This window comes from Hipposideros armiger, unplaced genomic scaffold, assembly GCF_001890085.2.
Source record: "Hipposideros armiger isolate ML-2016 unplaced genomic scaffold, ASM189008v1 scaffold_333, whole genome shotgun sequence".
Classification (NCBI taxonomy): Eukaryota; Metazoa; Chordata; class Mammalia; order Chiroptera; family Hipposideridae; genus Hipposideros; species Hipposideros armiger.
Window position 1 is genome coordinate 1,294,273 of NW_017731683.1, and position 17,208 is coordinate 1,311,480.

Below are 17,208 nucleotides of genomic sequence, written 5' to 3' on the forward strand. Positions count from 1 at the left end.
CTCGGGAGCGGGCCCCTCCCGCAGCAAGTGCGCGGGGGGCGGGGAGGGGGCCCTGGCGGATAAAGATGGCAATGTCTCTCATCCAAGCGTGCCGCAGTCTGGCTCTCTCAACATGGCTGCTTTCCTTTTGTTTCGTGCATCTGCTCTGCCTGGACTTCACCGTGGCCGAGAAGGAGGAATGGTACACCGCCTTCGTGAACATCACCTACGCCGAGCCCGCGTCGGACCCTGGGGCGGCGGGCGGCGGCACCGAGCTGCGCTCGGAGAAGACGGAGTGCGGGCGCTACGGGGAGCACTCGCCCAAGCAGGACGCCCGCGGGGAGGTGGTCATGGCCAGCTCTGCCCACGACCGCCTGGCCTGCGACCCCAACACCAAGTTCGCCACCCCGGCCCACGGCAAGAACTGGATAGCCCTCATCCCCAAGGGCAACTGCACGTACAGGGATAAGATCCGGCACGCGTTCCTGCAGAACGCCTCCGCCGTGGTCATCTTCAACGTGGGCTCCAACACCAACGAGACCATCACCATGTCCCATGCAGGTGAGCGGGCGCGGGGGAGGGGAACCCGAGGGGACGCAGGCGCCCGGAAGGATCCAGCGCCTGCCTCCTTTCTGGGAAGTCTGTGCGTCTCTGTGCCCTGGACCTACTAAGTTTTGCTGTGCGTCACTTTGTGGGGTGTAGAAAGGAGAGAGGGCAGTGTTGGGGGACTAGAGAGCGTGTTCGCTTGAACATAGCGCCGCTCAGACGAGGGTTCGCCGAGGTGCGCTGACTTCTCCAAGGAGGACCTGGAAGGTGGGGATTGGGGGGCAGGACTCGGATATGGTTCTGGGTTAGTGACCAGCCCCGCACCTGTTTGGAACAGGTGGATCTGATAACTCAGCTCTGCGCTCGGCCGTGTGCATCAGGGATACTCTTGATGCCGGCGTTCGTGTATCAGGAGGTGGGTAGGGTTACTGCTGCTAGCAGCTCGTCACCGCGAACTTGCTTCTTCAATCAGGTTTCAGTTCTTCGTGGGAGATTAAGAGCCCCTCCCCGCGCTGGGTTGACACACGTCATAAATATTAAAAGTCCTGTGCTCTGCCAAGCTGTCATCTGGAGAAGCTGATAGGCAGGCACGATAAATAATAACAGTCCTCACCAAGCCAAGAAGAGCTATATAGTGGCCAAAAAGTTAATGCCACTTCTGCAGTATTGCATTATTTATTCTTTGCTTGGTTGGGGGGTTAAATATGATGAAGGTTCGCCTGCAAGAATGAGAGGTTTTCAGGATAAAAAGAATAAGCTTTTCTTAATGATCGTAGGATGCCAAGGCTAGAAATATGTTACTGCCTTAAAACGCGGGATTTGCCCCATGACTGACATTGCAATGCTTCCGTGGCAGGAAGAACCAGAAGTACTCTCCAGGCTTGTCAGCATAAGCAGCTAGATTTAGCAGACTCCCCTACTGGAGTCCCGAGCTGCTACTTGTTTCTATGTGCCTAAGAGGCAGGCCCTCCTTCCACAGAGGGGTTCCTGGGTTGAGACTGTGACATTCTGAGGGGGAGAAGGAGGGAACAGAAATGACAGATGCATTTTCTAAGTGGAGTTGCCTACTCAAAAACATTTTCATTAAAAGCCAAATTTTAATAAACAGTTGCACTACTGAAATGGAACACCACGCTTTGGCTTCATGGGGAGAGGGGGGAGGGTGCATTCTTTGGGGGACAAATTTTCATTCCAAGAGAGCCCATGTCACCTAGTGGTGAAATACACAGTTGATTTGCCTCTGGTAATCATCACCAGCTGTTTTAGAAGAGGAACTTGTCAACCTTAACACAAACAGGTGGGATGGGGACAATTCCATGCTTCCAACACATAGGCCAGAAAAATGCAGAATGTTAATTAATGAAGAGGTAGAAAGGAAGTAAACTTAGAAAAGTTACAATAGTGCATTTAGGAACAGATGATATGCTTTCTTGAGCTCAACAGTTTTGTAGGGGAAAAGATTATACTCTGACCTTGAGGCATGGGAGCACTGCTTAAACTGATATTCAAAATTTGGAGGACTATGGAAGAGCACTTTAAGTCATGTAAATAGTATCTTTAAATAAACACGTTTAATATCTAAACCTCAGTGGGGGTGTGAAGCAGGGTTTTTTCTTTTTTCCTTTAAATGCCAAGAAAATTGTTGGCTGACTTTGCAGGCTTCTTTAAATGTTTCTTTGTGCATATGCATGAAATCTTAAACTCAGCTTCTTTCACACAAACTAAGAGGCATCATTTGTTCCTGTCTAAAAGGGCTCTCCAGAACTGCCAACACATTGAATGAATTAATGGCTCGTCTGTTTTTAAAGACAGCAGTAAGCTGATTTTCTACACAAGCGATTCTTGATTAAGACCTAGTGGGAGGAAAGGGCTTAGTAATAGTTTGAAAGTTAAAGACTAAAAAATGTAAAGGAAATTCTCTACTGTGTAATTATTGTTTCAAAAAAAATGTGTTAATGCTGTATCTGCTAATAACCATGAAACTTCCATAGTATCATTTGACATATTGCCACATTAGGAGACTGTATTCACTTTGCTCAGAGATTGCATTGATTTCTGCTAAAGCCTCATTATAAGGAGATACATGACCGGATAGCTTGGCGAACCCTTCACTTTACTCTCAAATTCTTCTGCCTGAATCTCAAACAGTGCCAGCACTGGTCTGACTGTCACTGTCTTATACTTAGCTCCAGAACTTGAAAGCTTTAATTTTTCTGTCAGAATAAATTTGAGTCAGATTTTTAAATTTGTTTTAGGAGATGCATTTTAGATGGTAATCAAATATTCTTATTTTCTGAACATGGGATGCAAAATACTAGAGAATCCTTATATTTGTGAGCTTTTTAGTTTCATCTCTAAAAAGTTCACATCAGCCTTTTCCCTCTTTCCTTCTTTATTTCTGTCTTGCTGTCTTTCTGTCTTTCTTTCTTTTTTTCTTTTTTAATCTCACCTCTCCTCTAGATCCTTTACTTTTGGAACTGATAACTTTCCGGTGAGGAAAAGGTCTGAATTTAGAGTTTTGCAACCTATCATATAATAGCTACAAATTTGGAGTAATATGACCCCAACATACCCACTATCTTGGAATTCGAGTAAATGAAAATAATTTCCCCTTCCCCTTCCCCTTTCCATGTACCCTTTCTTTCTGAATTTTTTTTCTCTTTCCTTCTTAAATGATTTGGGGTTTCTGCCATTTCTGCTATTATGGTTTCTCATTCACAAACACACAGATTCTCCTGGGATCTTGTAGCTTTACTTTGTAATCAGTTTTGTAAATTTTATTTATAATATGACACATTTATTGAGATACAATTCATTCACATATCATGTAATTCACTCATTTAAAGTATACAGTGTAACAGCTTTTACAATACTGAGTCGTACACCCTTCATCACTAACTCCAAAAAGAAACCTTGTGCTCATTAGCAATTACTCCACATTACTCTCTAATCCCCCAGCCCTAGTTAACCACTAATCTACTTTTTTGTCTCTATAGATAGTTTGCCTATTCTGAACATTTCATATAAATGGGATCATGTAATACATGTTTTTGTGTGACTGACTGCCTTCTTTCCCTTAACATCATATTTTCAAGGTCTGTCATTGCTGTTTCAGTACTACATTCCTTTTTGTTGTCAAATATTTCATTATTATTTTATTTATTCATCAAATAGTGGACATTTAAATTCTTTTCACTTTTTGGTTATTAAGAATAATGCTTCTGTGAACATCCATGTACAAGCTTTGTGTGGACATTTCTCTGAAGTATATACCTAGGAGTGGACTTTCTGGGTGGAATATGGCCACTATATAATTTAACCTTTGCAGGAACTTCCGCATTGTTTTCCAAAGCAACGGCACACTTTCACATTCCCCCCAGCAGTGTATGAGGGCACCAGCTTCCATGTTCTCATCAACACTTGTTGTTATCTATCTTTTTTATTTTGGCCACCCCTGTGGTTGTGAAGTGGTGTCTTCATTGTGGTTCTAATTTGCACTTCCCTGATAACAGATAACTACTTTTTAAAATAACCTTAATTCTTTCTCTGCTCTTCATTTTGCTCTTTCCCCCGTTGCTAGCCATTATTTGGTGTGTTTGAACACCACAGTTTATTTCTTATGTTTTCAAAAATCGGGATTTCTTTTTTTACTCAAATTCAAATTTCTCGCTTCTCATCAGAAAATCTGGTGACGGGCCCATGTTCTGCACGGCCACAGGCGGCCGGAGCAGAGCAGTGGCTGGCTATTAGTTGGCCGGAGTCCCCACCCCTCTGATGGTCTGGCCCTTGGCCCGCTCCCTTCATTTATAGCACCTGCCGAACCCCAATGCTCATGGATTTGGGGCCTCAACTTTCTGGAGTCAAGTTAGGGTTAGTGAGGAGGGGTTAGAGAAATCAGACTTGGTTTTAGTAAAGGGAAAAACTTCATAAGGCTAGAACTGTTTGGAAATGGAAGTTTTCTTTGGGATGTGAAGCTTTCTCTTGCATTCAAATGCACACTAAGCGGGAATGTTGTGAGATGACGGAACTCAGAATTCATGCACAGGGTCCAATGGGTCATGTCTGAAAGGCCTTCCCAACCCTGAGAGCCCTTGATTCTCTATCATTTGGATATTTAAGAAACATTTCTTAAGAGACTGTTTCCACTTCATTTTTTCTCTTAAGATACGTACAGAAAAGCTATCATTTATGCTTGGTCTTAATCTCCCAGGCCAAATCAATTTCACCACCCCACTTAGTTTTTCTTAATTTATTTGGCTCTAAACTGTACCTCTTCACCTGTCTTATCTACTGGCAGACAGATAGCCAACAGCCAGGAATTCCAGACTCTATTATTAAAAGCCATAATTCAGTGTCAGTGTTAAATAACATTATTGGCAGTGTAATTTAATATGGCCTGGGCATTTCAAGAAACTGTGTGGCATGTGTACTCTTTTCAATTCATAGAAATACACATCTGGGGGGTTTGGAAGGAGTCCTCCCTTCTACCTTCTAATCTTTAGTAAGAATTCCATCCTCATCTCTCCTGGTGCCTCTGCTTTTAAGAATCCCCTGGCTTCTTAAAAAGGAGAGAATTTTATGACCTTGAAATCTGGAAAGGTTTAGAAAGAACCTGGGACTTTATAACTAATTCTTCCAGTTTTTTACAAAGGAATGATTACGCTTTTGATGCAATGTTAATTTGTTTAGCAACTAACTCTCAACTATTGAAGAGGAGCTTACCCATTTTTGTTATATTTCCAGACATGAAACTTAGTATATAAAGAATCTGGTACTTTGCTAGCCCCTGAAAGTTTTTAGTTTATCCCCAGATGAGATACTTTATCTTGTAATATATACTATAAGGAGGACCTTCCCTTATTGCTGAGTGATTGAAGTGATGCTACAATTCTGTGCATATGATAATCTAAATTGAGAAATGCTAACTTTGAATTAAAATGAAATTCATATCCTATTCAGATTATCACAGCTCTTGAGGATTTTATTGGTAATATCAAACCCAGAGAAATAAGGCAGCCTTGTGCTATGTGGTTGTTCTAAGTTGCAATTATGGTGGTTCTACTAAATGGAAATCATTTAGTTTAAAATTTAAAACATAATCTTTTATTTTAAACTTCCAGGGATTAATCAGTTGACAGTTTAACACATGATAGAATGTATGCTTTATAGATTGAAATCAAACTGTTAATGATCATGGTTAGATCTAGTTCATAGGAGAAAATTAAATTTCTTTTACTGTTTCAAAAGCATTGATTATAAATTTATTTCTATAAGCATTGTTTTTTAAAAAATATATCTTGTCTATTCCATATAATAGCATTTATAAAATCTTTTCCTGTAGAAAGAAGCATTATTTATCATTATAAAATCAAAGCTTATGTATTGGATTGTTAGGCTTTTTCATATTCAATGTATAGAGATTTTTTTTTTAATTAGAAGGTTTTTTGTATTAAATGTATGGCTTATTCGTGTCCTTTCCAGGTAAATACATACCAGGGGTGCCAAAAAAAATGTATATAGGTGGTCACTTCGGTTAACGTTGCTCTAGCAGTAGTTCGCCATAATCAGAAGTGTCTGGACACTGATGGTAACCACTTTGAAGACCTCTTGTAATTGCAGAAGTCAAATATTACTTGTATTCATCTTTTGTTATTGGAATATATTGAGTATTACAATTTTAATACAGTTTTCCCTGCATATAATGTGTATACATTTTTTTTGGCACCGTCTGTATAATAAGTACATATATTAGGTAAAATCCAGGAAATGTTTTGTTTCTTAACTGATTCAGCCTGGCATCTCTCCATCATAAATATTTTTTATACACACGGTCCACTTAAGCACTTTTGAAAAGGCAAAGCTACGAGGTTTTTCAGAGGTGTTGTTATGCACACATGAATGCCCTTTTATCCCCTTAAATATGTCTTTTCTGAGGTCCCCACTTTCACTAGATGATAACTGTCTGGCAATTCTGTAGCCATGACCTGACTATACCTACATCAGGAATGTAAGTCAAATGACCCAAAGAATAGTGAAGAAAAGATGCTTTCCCTTTTATCTATAAAGAAGATGCTTAGAACATTCTTCCTCCCAGACACACACAGGATTGGCTGCCTCTCTCATGCCTCTTCTCTAATGTGACCTCATCACAAAGAGACTCACTAGCTACTCCATTTAAAATAGCAACATTCCTCCCCCACAACCCATCCCCAGCACATCCTACCCTCCCCTTGCTTCATTGCACTAATATTTAACATGCTTATCACGTCTCCTTCCACTAGAATGTAAGCACCACAAGGAGCAGAACTTTCAGACTTTATTTATTTGGTTTGGTGGTTTTTTTCATGGTCAAGTTCCCAAAGCCTAGAGAAGTCCCTGGTACATTGAAAGTGCTCAGTAAGTAGTTATTCTTATGACCTGTTACGTAACCTGAAGACTGGAAAGATGGACTATATTAATATGGTAGTCTCTAATTTCGTGAAAAAATACCCTATGACACTAAAATAATTTTCCTTAGCTTTTGACTCATATAAATGAAACCACGGAGAATCTAATTTGAGTCTCCCATTAAAATATTTAGTCATCTATGTTTACAATGTGGCATGAAGTGGGTGCCTGGTTCAAGTTCTTGGTCTAAGGAAAAAGACATACTAGTAACAAGCAGAAGGACACAGGGTATCAAAAGTTGTAACCAAATACAATTCTATGCATGTGTTTATTGTCCTGCAACTTAATAGATAGATAGATAGATAGATAGATAAATAGATAGATAGATGTATCTATATATGTGTATCTTTTTAAATAGATATATGCCTTACAGAAATTTTTGAAACTGGAACATTTAAAAAGAGAGAGAAACATAATAACCATCAATAGCTCAACTATAGTATTGTTTCATTATGTGGATACATATTTACTTTTGTCAACTTGAGAATATGTCACATATTTTTTTGTAGCTTCTTTTTTTAAATTTAAGGATACCTTTTGAAATTTCCTTGACATTTCCATGGTATTTCTGTGCCGTGTCCACTTTTCCTCTACATAAACAATGCTGCTTTTTCTACATCCTTATGAACCTAAAAATGGGTGCATATATACATGATTCCTTTCTTTGGTCAAGTTCCTAAATATGGCACAAGTTAGTCAAAGGCTGTGGAGCCAGGCTTTTTATAGCCCATTTCGTGAGATCTTCAGATCTGTGTTCACTCACTAGCATGGCTCTCCATTGGAGGAGAAAGAGCATTTGGCAGTATTGGTACTGCTGATGGTGCCACTGTGTTCCTAGCACCACTTTTCTGCATCACTTTGCTCCAAGAGAAACTAGTTTGGCAGCTGGGGCAAGACACAGAAAGTGGAGAATCAGAAGAAATGAAGCCTCGGTGATAGAATCATCAGGATTCCAATAGGTGAGACCCATGCCCTTCCCTTACATTCTTTTCTCTATGTCTTGGGGATGTTACATGCAAATTGAACAGGGAACTAGGAAACTTGGGTTTCAGTTGTGGTTCCACCACAAATTGGCTTTACCGTTGGCAAGTCACTTCCGCCTCTGGGTCTCATTTTCTCTAATTTGGAAATGATGAACAGGAGGCTTCTGGAGGGAAACTTGGTTTAGATCTGTGATTTTTCACCCTTGCTTCACACTTGAATCAGAGAATTTAAAAATTACAGATGCCTAGGCCCCACCTGCAGAGAATATGATATAACTGAGAGTCTGATTATCATTGGTCTCGTGTTGAGAGGGGACCCTTCAGATATTTCTAATGTCCAGCCAGGGTTGACATCCACCGAGTGGATGAATTTAACATCTCCCTCGGGTTCTTATTCCCCATGGTTCCTTATTAAGTATGTAAAGAAATAAAGAAATAGTCCTTTTCCTTTGACATCAAAATTCTACGTGAAGAAAATGTTTAATGTCTTAACTATAGTGGTTAAAACTGTAATGGTATGTACAGTTAAGTAGCACCTCTAGACATGAATGCGCGATTCACTAATAATAGCCAGAGTTGGAGACCAGCAAGAAGACAAAGAAATGGCAAACACTGCAAGTACAAGAAAGCACACAAACCGTGGTAAAACAGCCAAAAAGATTACAATAATAAGTCAGAAGTGATTAGCCATTTTAGTCAAGGTGGGTGACATTTTATCGATATGCTAAATGTTCATTATCTTGATTGTGGGCTCTGGCATAAGAGGCCGCGATACCCTGGTATTTTTACCAAGTAGGAGGTACACCATCCCACTCATCATTGTTGTCATTACCCAGTTTGGGAGGCAGTATAGGGTGGTGGTGAAAAAGATGACTCTAGGACACAGTTGACCTGGGTCTGAACCCTGAGAGAGTCACCTGCCTAGGGCGACATCAAGCAACATAGGGCTGGAGATAGAAGGTTGAAGTGATTCTGTTCGTGAGAGTGAGATCCCACCATCTAGGATGTGAGGACAGTGAGAAAGGGGCCGCCAGGAACTGGGGGTCTCGCTGGGAAGAGGGGGCCTGGAAGTTCAGGAAGCAAGTGATAAACTAAGCCTTCGAGTCTTCACCTCTGAAATGAGCCTCGCGTGTTACCCAGCAGGGCTGTTGGGAATGTTTACACTACATACTGCAGTAACGGGGAAACTGAGTGTTTAATAAACGTTAGCTATAATTATTGTCAAAAGAAATTTATATGGAATCAGACTACACCTTACCACCTTCATTATCACCAGCTGAGCCCCGGCCACCATGAGCTCTGCCTGGACTGCCCCTGTCACCTCCGGCTGCTGTCAGACCCCCATTCCCACCCCCTGCAATCTCTTCCCCAGACAACAGACAGAACAAACTTTAAAACTCAAAGGACATCACTCCCCTGCTCAAATCTTCCAGGGGCTTTGTATCATGCTTGGAACCAAGCCAAAGTTCTCGCTGTCCCCATAGGGCCTGACCTGACTTGGTCCCTGCCTCCTGTCCAGCCTGTTATCTATCGAAGTCTCCCCTCTTTCCCAGGCCCTCTTGCTTGCTGCTCCTCAGATACACCGACTTGCTGCCATCTCGGGCCTTTGCCACCCTCTTTCCCCCAGCTTTTTTGATAGAATTATTATTCACACAGCAAATCCTCTCTTTATGAAGCATCTCCTTATGCTTTTGAACTAGTGAGAATGACTTCCAAATAAGCATATCTGATAGCCAATTACCTATTTTCCCCTTATTCAACCAATTCATTACTTTTTACATTCAGCTCTCATGCCACGTGTATCCTAAGGGAAATACCTTCCAGCACAGCACCATTTGGTAGCCTTATAGAATCCTGGGATCTTTTTACTCAAGTGAGCAGGGAGGGTTTCCAGTCACCACTCCCAACTTCTCCGGATTTCCCCCCGATAGCTATAACGCTCACCTCTTCATATCACTCCTGACTCGGCCCAGTTGCCCGCTTCATCAGAGACTTCCCTCTGACCACATTAAAAAACAAAACAAAACAAGCAAAAAAACCTCATCTGCTACTCATTCTTTCTTCCCTATTCTCCCTTATTTTCATTCATAGCACTTATCACTACTTGAAATTGTTCTATTATTTCACTCCCCAATTTACTTGATTACAGCCTGTCTCCTCTATGAGAATATAAACTCCACAAGAACAAGGTTCTTGCCTTGTTAACAGCTCTCGTCCTAGAGTCTGGCACATAAAAGGCATCCAGGAAATAGCCACTGAAAATACGAGTGGATAAATGGATGGCAGACTATGTCCCCATCCTTAATTCTCAGGTGCACTGCTCACTGAAGGGATGCAGTAATGACTGTATATTACACATACTTCATTTGCCTTATGTTGAAGGCAGGATTTAATTTGAGTGATTAAAAATGTCACTGCTTACCGTGCAGAGCAGAGCTATCCCTGCTGGGCCTGTGCTAAGGGATTCGTGTACTCTTGACCTGAACTTAACCCTTGATTTGGTACCTCTGGATAGGCCCTTTCCAGCTGCTGAGAGCAGTGAGTGGGACAAGGGTGGCGCCCTGAGCCTTTTCTCCTGGGGCCCCCCTTCAGGAACGTTGGGGGGTCTGCAGCAGGAAGCCAGTCATTCTTTCCTGAGATCTAGTCTCCTGCCAGTGTTTCTGGGTGAACCAGGATGGATGACTACTTACCCATAAGCAAGTGCTTCTCTGTTCCGAGGAGCTTGGCTTGGGGAATCTGCAAGGGGGCTTTTTACAGAGACTGGAATGGAAATGCCCTTTGGAGTCAGCTGTTGCCAAGCGCAGAAAGAAGTAGCTGGAGTTAATGAGCTGGGCGGTCCTTACTGGGACTTGGACATCTGATACTTGATCCTTTAAGGGGACCTGAGTGATACTAGAAGGAAATTGTATAGATTGACAGTAAACTATTCAGTTGTATAGGTTGATAGTTTATGCATGAATGTGTCTCTCTGTGTACACACTGCTTCATTCCAGAAGAATCTAAAGTTAATGGGGCAGGGAGAAGGATGTCAGGATTTCTCCACATGAAGGAAATAGCAAATGACCAGCGAGATATGCCAAGTTGTGACCTTTTGGGCAAGAAGGGAACTAAAAGGGAAAGCTCAAGTTTTCTCTTAAATCAGAACAAAAAAAAAGAGGGATTGGTTAAAGCAGTTGTTTTTTGCAGCCATTGGAATTGGCTGTAGAATGAATTTAATCTCCTATGTACTGGCATGCCTTTACGTTTTACTTCTGAAGAACTATACACATATAGAGTTTGGAGCAATTAGGTGATATTTTCCTGATCAGGTTAATAGTTCATTTCTATGGAAAAGACACATATTGTATCATTACTTTACTCTTCCTTTTTTTTTTTTTTTTTTTTTTTTTTAGCTGAGCTATCCTTCAACCTGTTGGCAGCTCAGCTCAGGCCAGGAATCAAACCGGCGACCCTGTTGCTCAGAGCTCACACTCTTGAGTGAGCTGTTAACCAACTGAGCAACTCGGCCAGCCCACTCTTCCTTCCTTTTATAAATGAATATGAAACTGATTCCATTTTATTGAGATGAATTCCTAACCTGGCTGGCTGTCTTTCCTGCTAGACTCAGCTTCCTGAGTGAAGGTACTTTCTCTGCCCAGCCCCTTACACTGGTAACCACCCACCCCAGTTTCTTGAGTGAGTCCCCATCTGTGGTCATATTAACTACTTGTTCTGATTAATCATGACCCATCTTGGTGCTGTTCTCCTGGTGGGAGGTCCCTGGAGTTTAAAGGAAATAATTAGCATCTATGGAGCTCACCTTGCAAACACTAAAGCTACCCAGGAAAGGTAAGTGTCCTTCTCCCAGGGTCATGCTCAGAAAAAGCATGAAGCGATGCTTTATTACAGTTCAAGTTCTATAGATTCAAAAGTCATCAGTCTCTTTCATCCTCTTGACCTTCGTGACTATCTTGAAAAACCATTCACCTAATTAAGACTCGATTCTTCTAAATTAGAAATTCTCAGTCTCTTTGGTAAAACTAAATGACTTTTGCAATTTGGCTTACAGCTGTCTGAAACTAATCAACTTCCTTTTCTATTGAGATATTATATTAAGTGTATCTTATTACTCATAAAAAGCCTTTCGTTTTTGAGTATATTAATTTAGTTGTGAAAAATACATTACATGGTAGGCAAGAGGGGGGGGGGAAGCCATTTTCTTTAGTGAAGTTAATTACAATTCATTTTGAACCGTGAGCCTGCTCACTATTTTTATATTTAGTCTTTGAAAAGGCGGCACATAATTACTGTAGTACAGTTTGTGCATTTCAGAATAAGTGATATTTGGCATTAAAATGAGATTTAGGAGTAGGTTAAGATATTGGAACAGTGCATGCTGTCACTGTTATTTAAATTGTGGTTCATTGACTCATGCAAATGTATTCTGTAGTGTTTCCTGCTTGCAGTTCATCATATTTACCACTAAAAAGGTTCAAATAAGAAAACAGAAAAACAGCTCCAACTTTGGCCCTTGATTGATGGATTGTTCGATTGATTTGATAACTGAAATGGGACATCGTCTTTCAAAGGAACAAATAGGGCATTACCTTGCCTGGCCTGTTTGGTCATCACCAAACATAGTGATAAAAGAGATGTGTTGTCACAGAGAGAGATTTGGGGGGTCATTGTCATGGAGCATTCGTTCCTCTGTCATATGCTTCTGGGTGACTCTCCACCACAGATTCCATCCCTGTTTTTCAGAGGAATGGGAACTTTGGGTGAAGCGAACACACTGCCCTTCTGTAGCTGGCAGGCAGTTTGAATAAGATATTACCTCACTACCATGGAGTAAATCATCCATATTGTGTGCAACGTTGACCATTGTTTAATGTGCTCCAGGCTGAGAAAAATTTGAGGCATGAGGAACGCAGGATCATCAGAAAATTGTTGTGTTCAATTGCCAAGGCACAGGGCAGCAGGAATCAAATGCAAGTAGATGTGACATAACCCTCTCCACCTGCCAGTGGCTTGTTGTCTAGCAACTCGATGATGGACGAAGTCAGACTGTGCCTTGGGATTCATGAGCTTAGGGCTACGCAGCGATCCTGACATCAGTTCCCTGGGGACCAGGGCCTGTGCAGCTCTGATGGAAGAGCGTCAGGTGACATGACAAGATGACAGCTGGGGAGCCTGTCAGCAGCCGCAATGTGAGGGCCACACTGGCCGTTCTAAGTAGCCACTGAGCCCTGTTTCTCAGAGTTATCGGCACTTCCCATGGGAGACTACTGAGGAAAATTCTCTTCTTTTTTGCATAAGCCAAGACATCCTTTCTGCAAATTACCTCTCTGGCTCCAGGCTTATATGTTAAACTCATCAACGTGTTCATGAGTTGAATAAATATTATTTATTTGTTGGAGTGAATACATGTTAGAAGAAAAAGAACTGACACTTGTTATGAACACATAAGGCTCCGGGCAATGCATTCGATGTCTTTTGTACTTGACTCTTTCACAGACCCTGTGAGCTGGAATCTTGTCCAAAGTCACAGATGAACAAAAGCAAAGCTGGTATTTTAATCCAGATCTGTATAAATTTCAACTGCATTTTGAGGCATGTAGGGTTTCTTTGACTTTCAACTAATTTTTGTTTAATGTATTTTTTATGAGGGGGGAAAAAAGAAACTTCTTTAAGGATAATAAGCTGTATAGAAACATTGTTTGCCATAAAACTTAGGTAAACAATAATTTGTCATTATTATTAAATTTGGTATATGCAACAATGCAATTCTTTTGCTGCACGAGAAATATTTCTTATTGAAGTATGAGGTATAAATTCCTGTGGGTTTAATTATTACACAAGTCAAACCTTGCCCCCTGCAGATACGGTAATGTCTTTGGTGTCTACATATTTTGGCTTACAGAATAGTTATAGTTTCCAGAGTGATTTATTTCCATTAGTTAAAAATGGTGATGGTTCTTAGAGAATTGAGTCAGGCTCCTGTCTGCTAATGCTATTAAACTAAATGGGCCTGTGTAAGTTTCTACCAGAAATGTTATTGTTTTATAAGTGAATCGTTCCCTTCACATTTATCCTGTGATTTCCCTAAATTTGTAATTACTATTAACACTTGCAAACCAATACCAAATCCGATTTACCTAAAAAATATTTCAAAATAAAAATAAAAAAATGATACTGTTATTGTCATTATGGGAATTAAAAATGTGTGTGTATACATGTGTATATATAGTAGATAGTTTAAAATTTTAATTGGACTTAGATGATGTCTGATTCATGTAATCCCAGAGCAGTTTTGCTTATTCAGTTCCTACACCCTTGATTTTAAATATGATTTTCTTCAATTGCGTTTGTGGTTCCTCGTGCTCAGTAATTCATGTGTCTGTTTTTAGTCTTCCCCGTTTTTGCTTATGGAAAGCCTAGGACTTTTCACTTGTAAGATTCTAATTAGCAAGTATTAGTATTCTTTAAATTTTTTACTTAATATATATGTTGTTTTACCTTGTACACAAACCTCCCCAGGTGCAAGCAGGCCAAAAAAGCCCTCACAGATGTGAGCTTACGTCTGCCTGTACATCAATGGTTTTGTAATTTTTTTCTCTCTTATCTTATCAAAATTATCCAGATAGGACTTACATTATTTTTTAATTAACCACAAAATAAAAACAGACTTACTGAAAGGAAATATTGGGCTGTCGGAAAAGTCATGACACATTTTTGCAATGAGAAACATAGAAAAAATACGTCATGACTTTTCCGACAACCCAGTATTTTGGCGCTCACTCACTTTAGTGTATTTTATGGATGAAAAAGTGTGAATGAACCACTGTATTTTACAGATGAAAAACATGAAGCCCTGAGAGTCTATTGCCTTACTGGGGACCACGCAGCAGGTGATAAGTATAGTTGGGAGGAAACATTCCATGTCCTCTGTGAAAGATTTAGGGACCACTTCCTCTGGATCAGAATTCTCCACCTTGGCACTATTGGCATTTTCAGCCCGATAATTGATTGTTGTCCTGGACATTGTAGGTTTTGTGAGTACTGGTTAATTTCTGGTCTGTCCTTACTGCTAGGGCATGGCCCTTCACATTATTTACGAGATAACCTCCTTCCTGATGGACCCCGAGCAGCAGTTTTTGTCCTCCAGTCAGTGCCCTGAGAGTGCGAAAACAGCTGATTAGCTTTTTAGCCTCTTAACAGTTGCTTTCTGATTGGTTTCAAAGCATCCTGCCCTGATAATGAGCGGTTCAGGAGGCATCAAAGGCCTCAAGAGGAAATTGCATGCAGAATTCGGACTATTCTGTGGTTCCTTTTCATCTGGTCCTTGGTCTCTCAAGTCCTGGCACCTTTGGTCGCCTTGAACTCCAGTTCTTTTCTCCCCAACTCAAAAAGACTGCAGCCAAGCCTACGCTGCTGCTTTCTGGTCCATGTGGTTTGAGCCCCAAATTGGCAAATTCTATGAGACAAAACACACAGACAGACAAACAGACAAATGTAGGGCTCACCTCCGTGTATTTTTCTTCTTTCTAGGATCTAGGCCCTTCATGTCCTTGTTACCTTGATTGCTCTCATGATCTTTAAATAGCTATTTGTTTGACTTTGTTCTTCCTCCACCTTTTATTGTTGTTGTTGCTAATAGGAATGTTATTTGGTTACAATCTGCTCCATTACAGGTAAGAGAAGAAATCACCCTGTTTACTTTTGCTCGTGTAGTTCTATTTCTAGGTTTGCCCTCGTATTGCTGATGCCCCAGTTCACAATCTAAGAACCCCTGTGTCGCTCACAATGGAGAGACATGGAATTAACTGAACTAAAACACAGTGTTAAACTAGAAAAAAAGTTTTAAGAAAGCAATTAAAAGCATGCGGGTACCAACTAGGGTATGGAAGAATTAACCCAGTGGGAAGAACTGTGGAGAAGCCTCAGCTACCCCAACAGTTGTCATCAAATGCTCTCACAAGGTCTGCAGCAGGTGCAGGCCAGGAGCACTGCAGAGAGGTGAGCTATATTTGGAGAGTGTTTCGCCCCATTCCTCCCTGAATGATATGCTAAAGAGGGAAGATCAAAGACTTCACTGTGAGAGGCGTGCTTCTGAGATTACCAGAGGGAAGGGAGAGCCGGAGCAAGTTAATGCAATGTTAATGCGGTGTGAACCTCACTGGTTGTAATAGAAAATGTAATTGGTGTGCTTGGGGTTTGTCAAAACACAACCAGAAGGTCTGAATGAACGAACTTGGCTGGTGACTCTCTACCTTTGCCTCAGCCCAGAGTGATGGCATTCTAATGACTCAACAAAAGACAGTGAGTCTGTGTGTGTGTGTGTGTGTGTGTGTGTGTGTGTGTGTGTGTGTGTCCCATTTGACTGGATACACTAAGAGCTAGTTAAAATGTTGTGATCTTTTCTAGCTTTCTTGGAAACCCTACTCATATGGAAAGGATGGTAATACACTATACAGATAAAATCCCCTTTTCACGGAGTCCAAATGACATGGGAGTTTGTCAGGAGATGATATAGCATTCCTCATGACCATTTGCCTGTGTCATAGTCGCCCGAGCACCACTATGTGCAGAAGGAAACTAACATTTGTCAAGAATTTACTGTGGGTCAGGCGTTGTGCTAGCCTGTCACATCGTTATTTAGATAGGCTGCATTGTTCAGTAGTGACAGCCAGCCTAGAGCCAGACTGAGCAAACACAAACCCCAGCTCTGCCTCCTAATAGCTTTGGTAGCTGGGACATGTTAATCAGCCTGCCTGCCTCAGTTTCCTTGTATGTAAAAATGGGAATAATAATAATAATAGGACCTATGTCACTGGATTCTTGTGAGAATTAAATGGGTTAATATTATATATACATATATATGTATATATATGAGTATTTGCATTATAAAAGCATTTGCTAATAAGAAAGAGTAACACATGGTGCTAGGATTCACACCTATTTTGATGGAAAGCCTGTGCTTTTTCTCTATAATATAGTGCCTCTGCATGCTAACAAATACTTTCCATCATTGTGCTGAGCAGATCACATTAAATTGATGTCACCCTTGATTTCTAGGCACACTGAATGCGAAGACAGATAAAATATCTATTTTTCTTGTGTTTATATTCATCCCCAGTTTGGTCAGTGGCTGTAGACTCTTTTAACGTTTGATATATTTTAGGTGAAAGACTAGATATTAAGAGGTTATACTCTTGGGCCGGCTGAGTGGCTCAGTTGGTTAAGAGCTCGCTCAAGAGTTTGAGCTCTGAGCAAC

The 17,208-nt window shown here is 41.0% G+C and overlaps 1 protein-coding gene across 1 annotated transcript in view; it reads left to right on the plus strand.

Annotated features, from left to right (window-relative positions):
- The first annotated feature begins 38 nt into the window (after positions 1-38).
- The window catches only part of RNF150 (ring finger protein 150), a 195,952-nt gene continuing 178,782 nt past the window's right edge, over positions 39-17,208 (plus strand). The window contains exon 1 of the mRNA XM_019661047.1: positions 39-540. Within this exon, the coding sequence (XP_019516592.1) occupies positions 66-540 (475 nt within the window). The 5' untranslated portion in view covers positions 39-65. The remainder of the gene's footprint in view (positions 541-17,208) is intronic.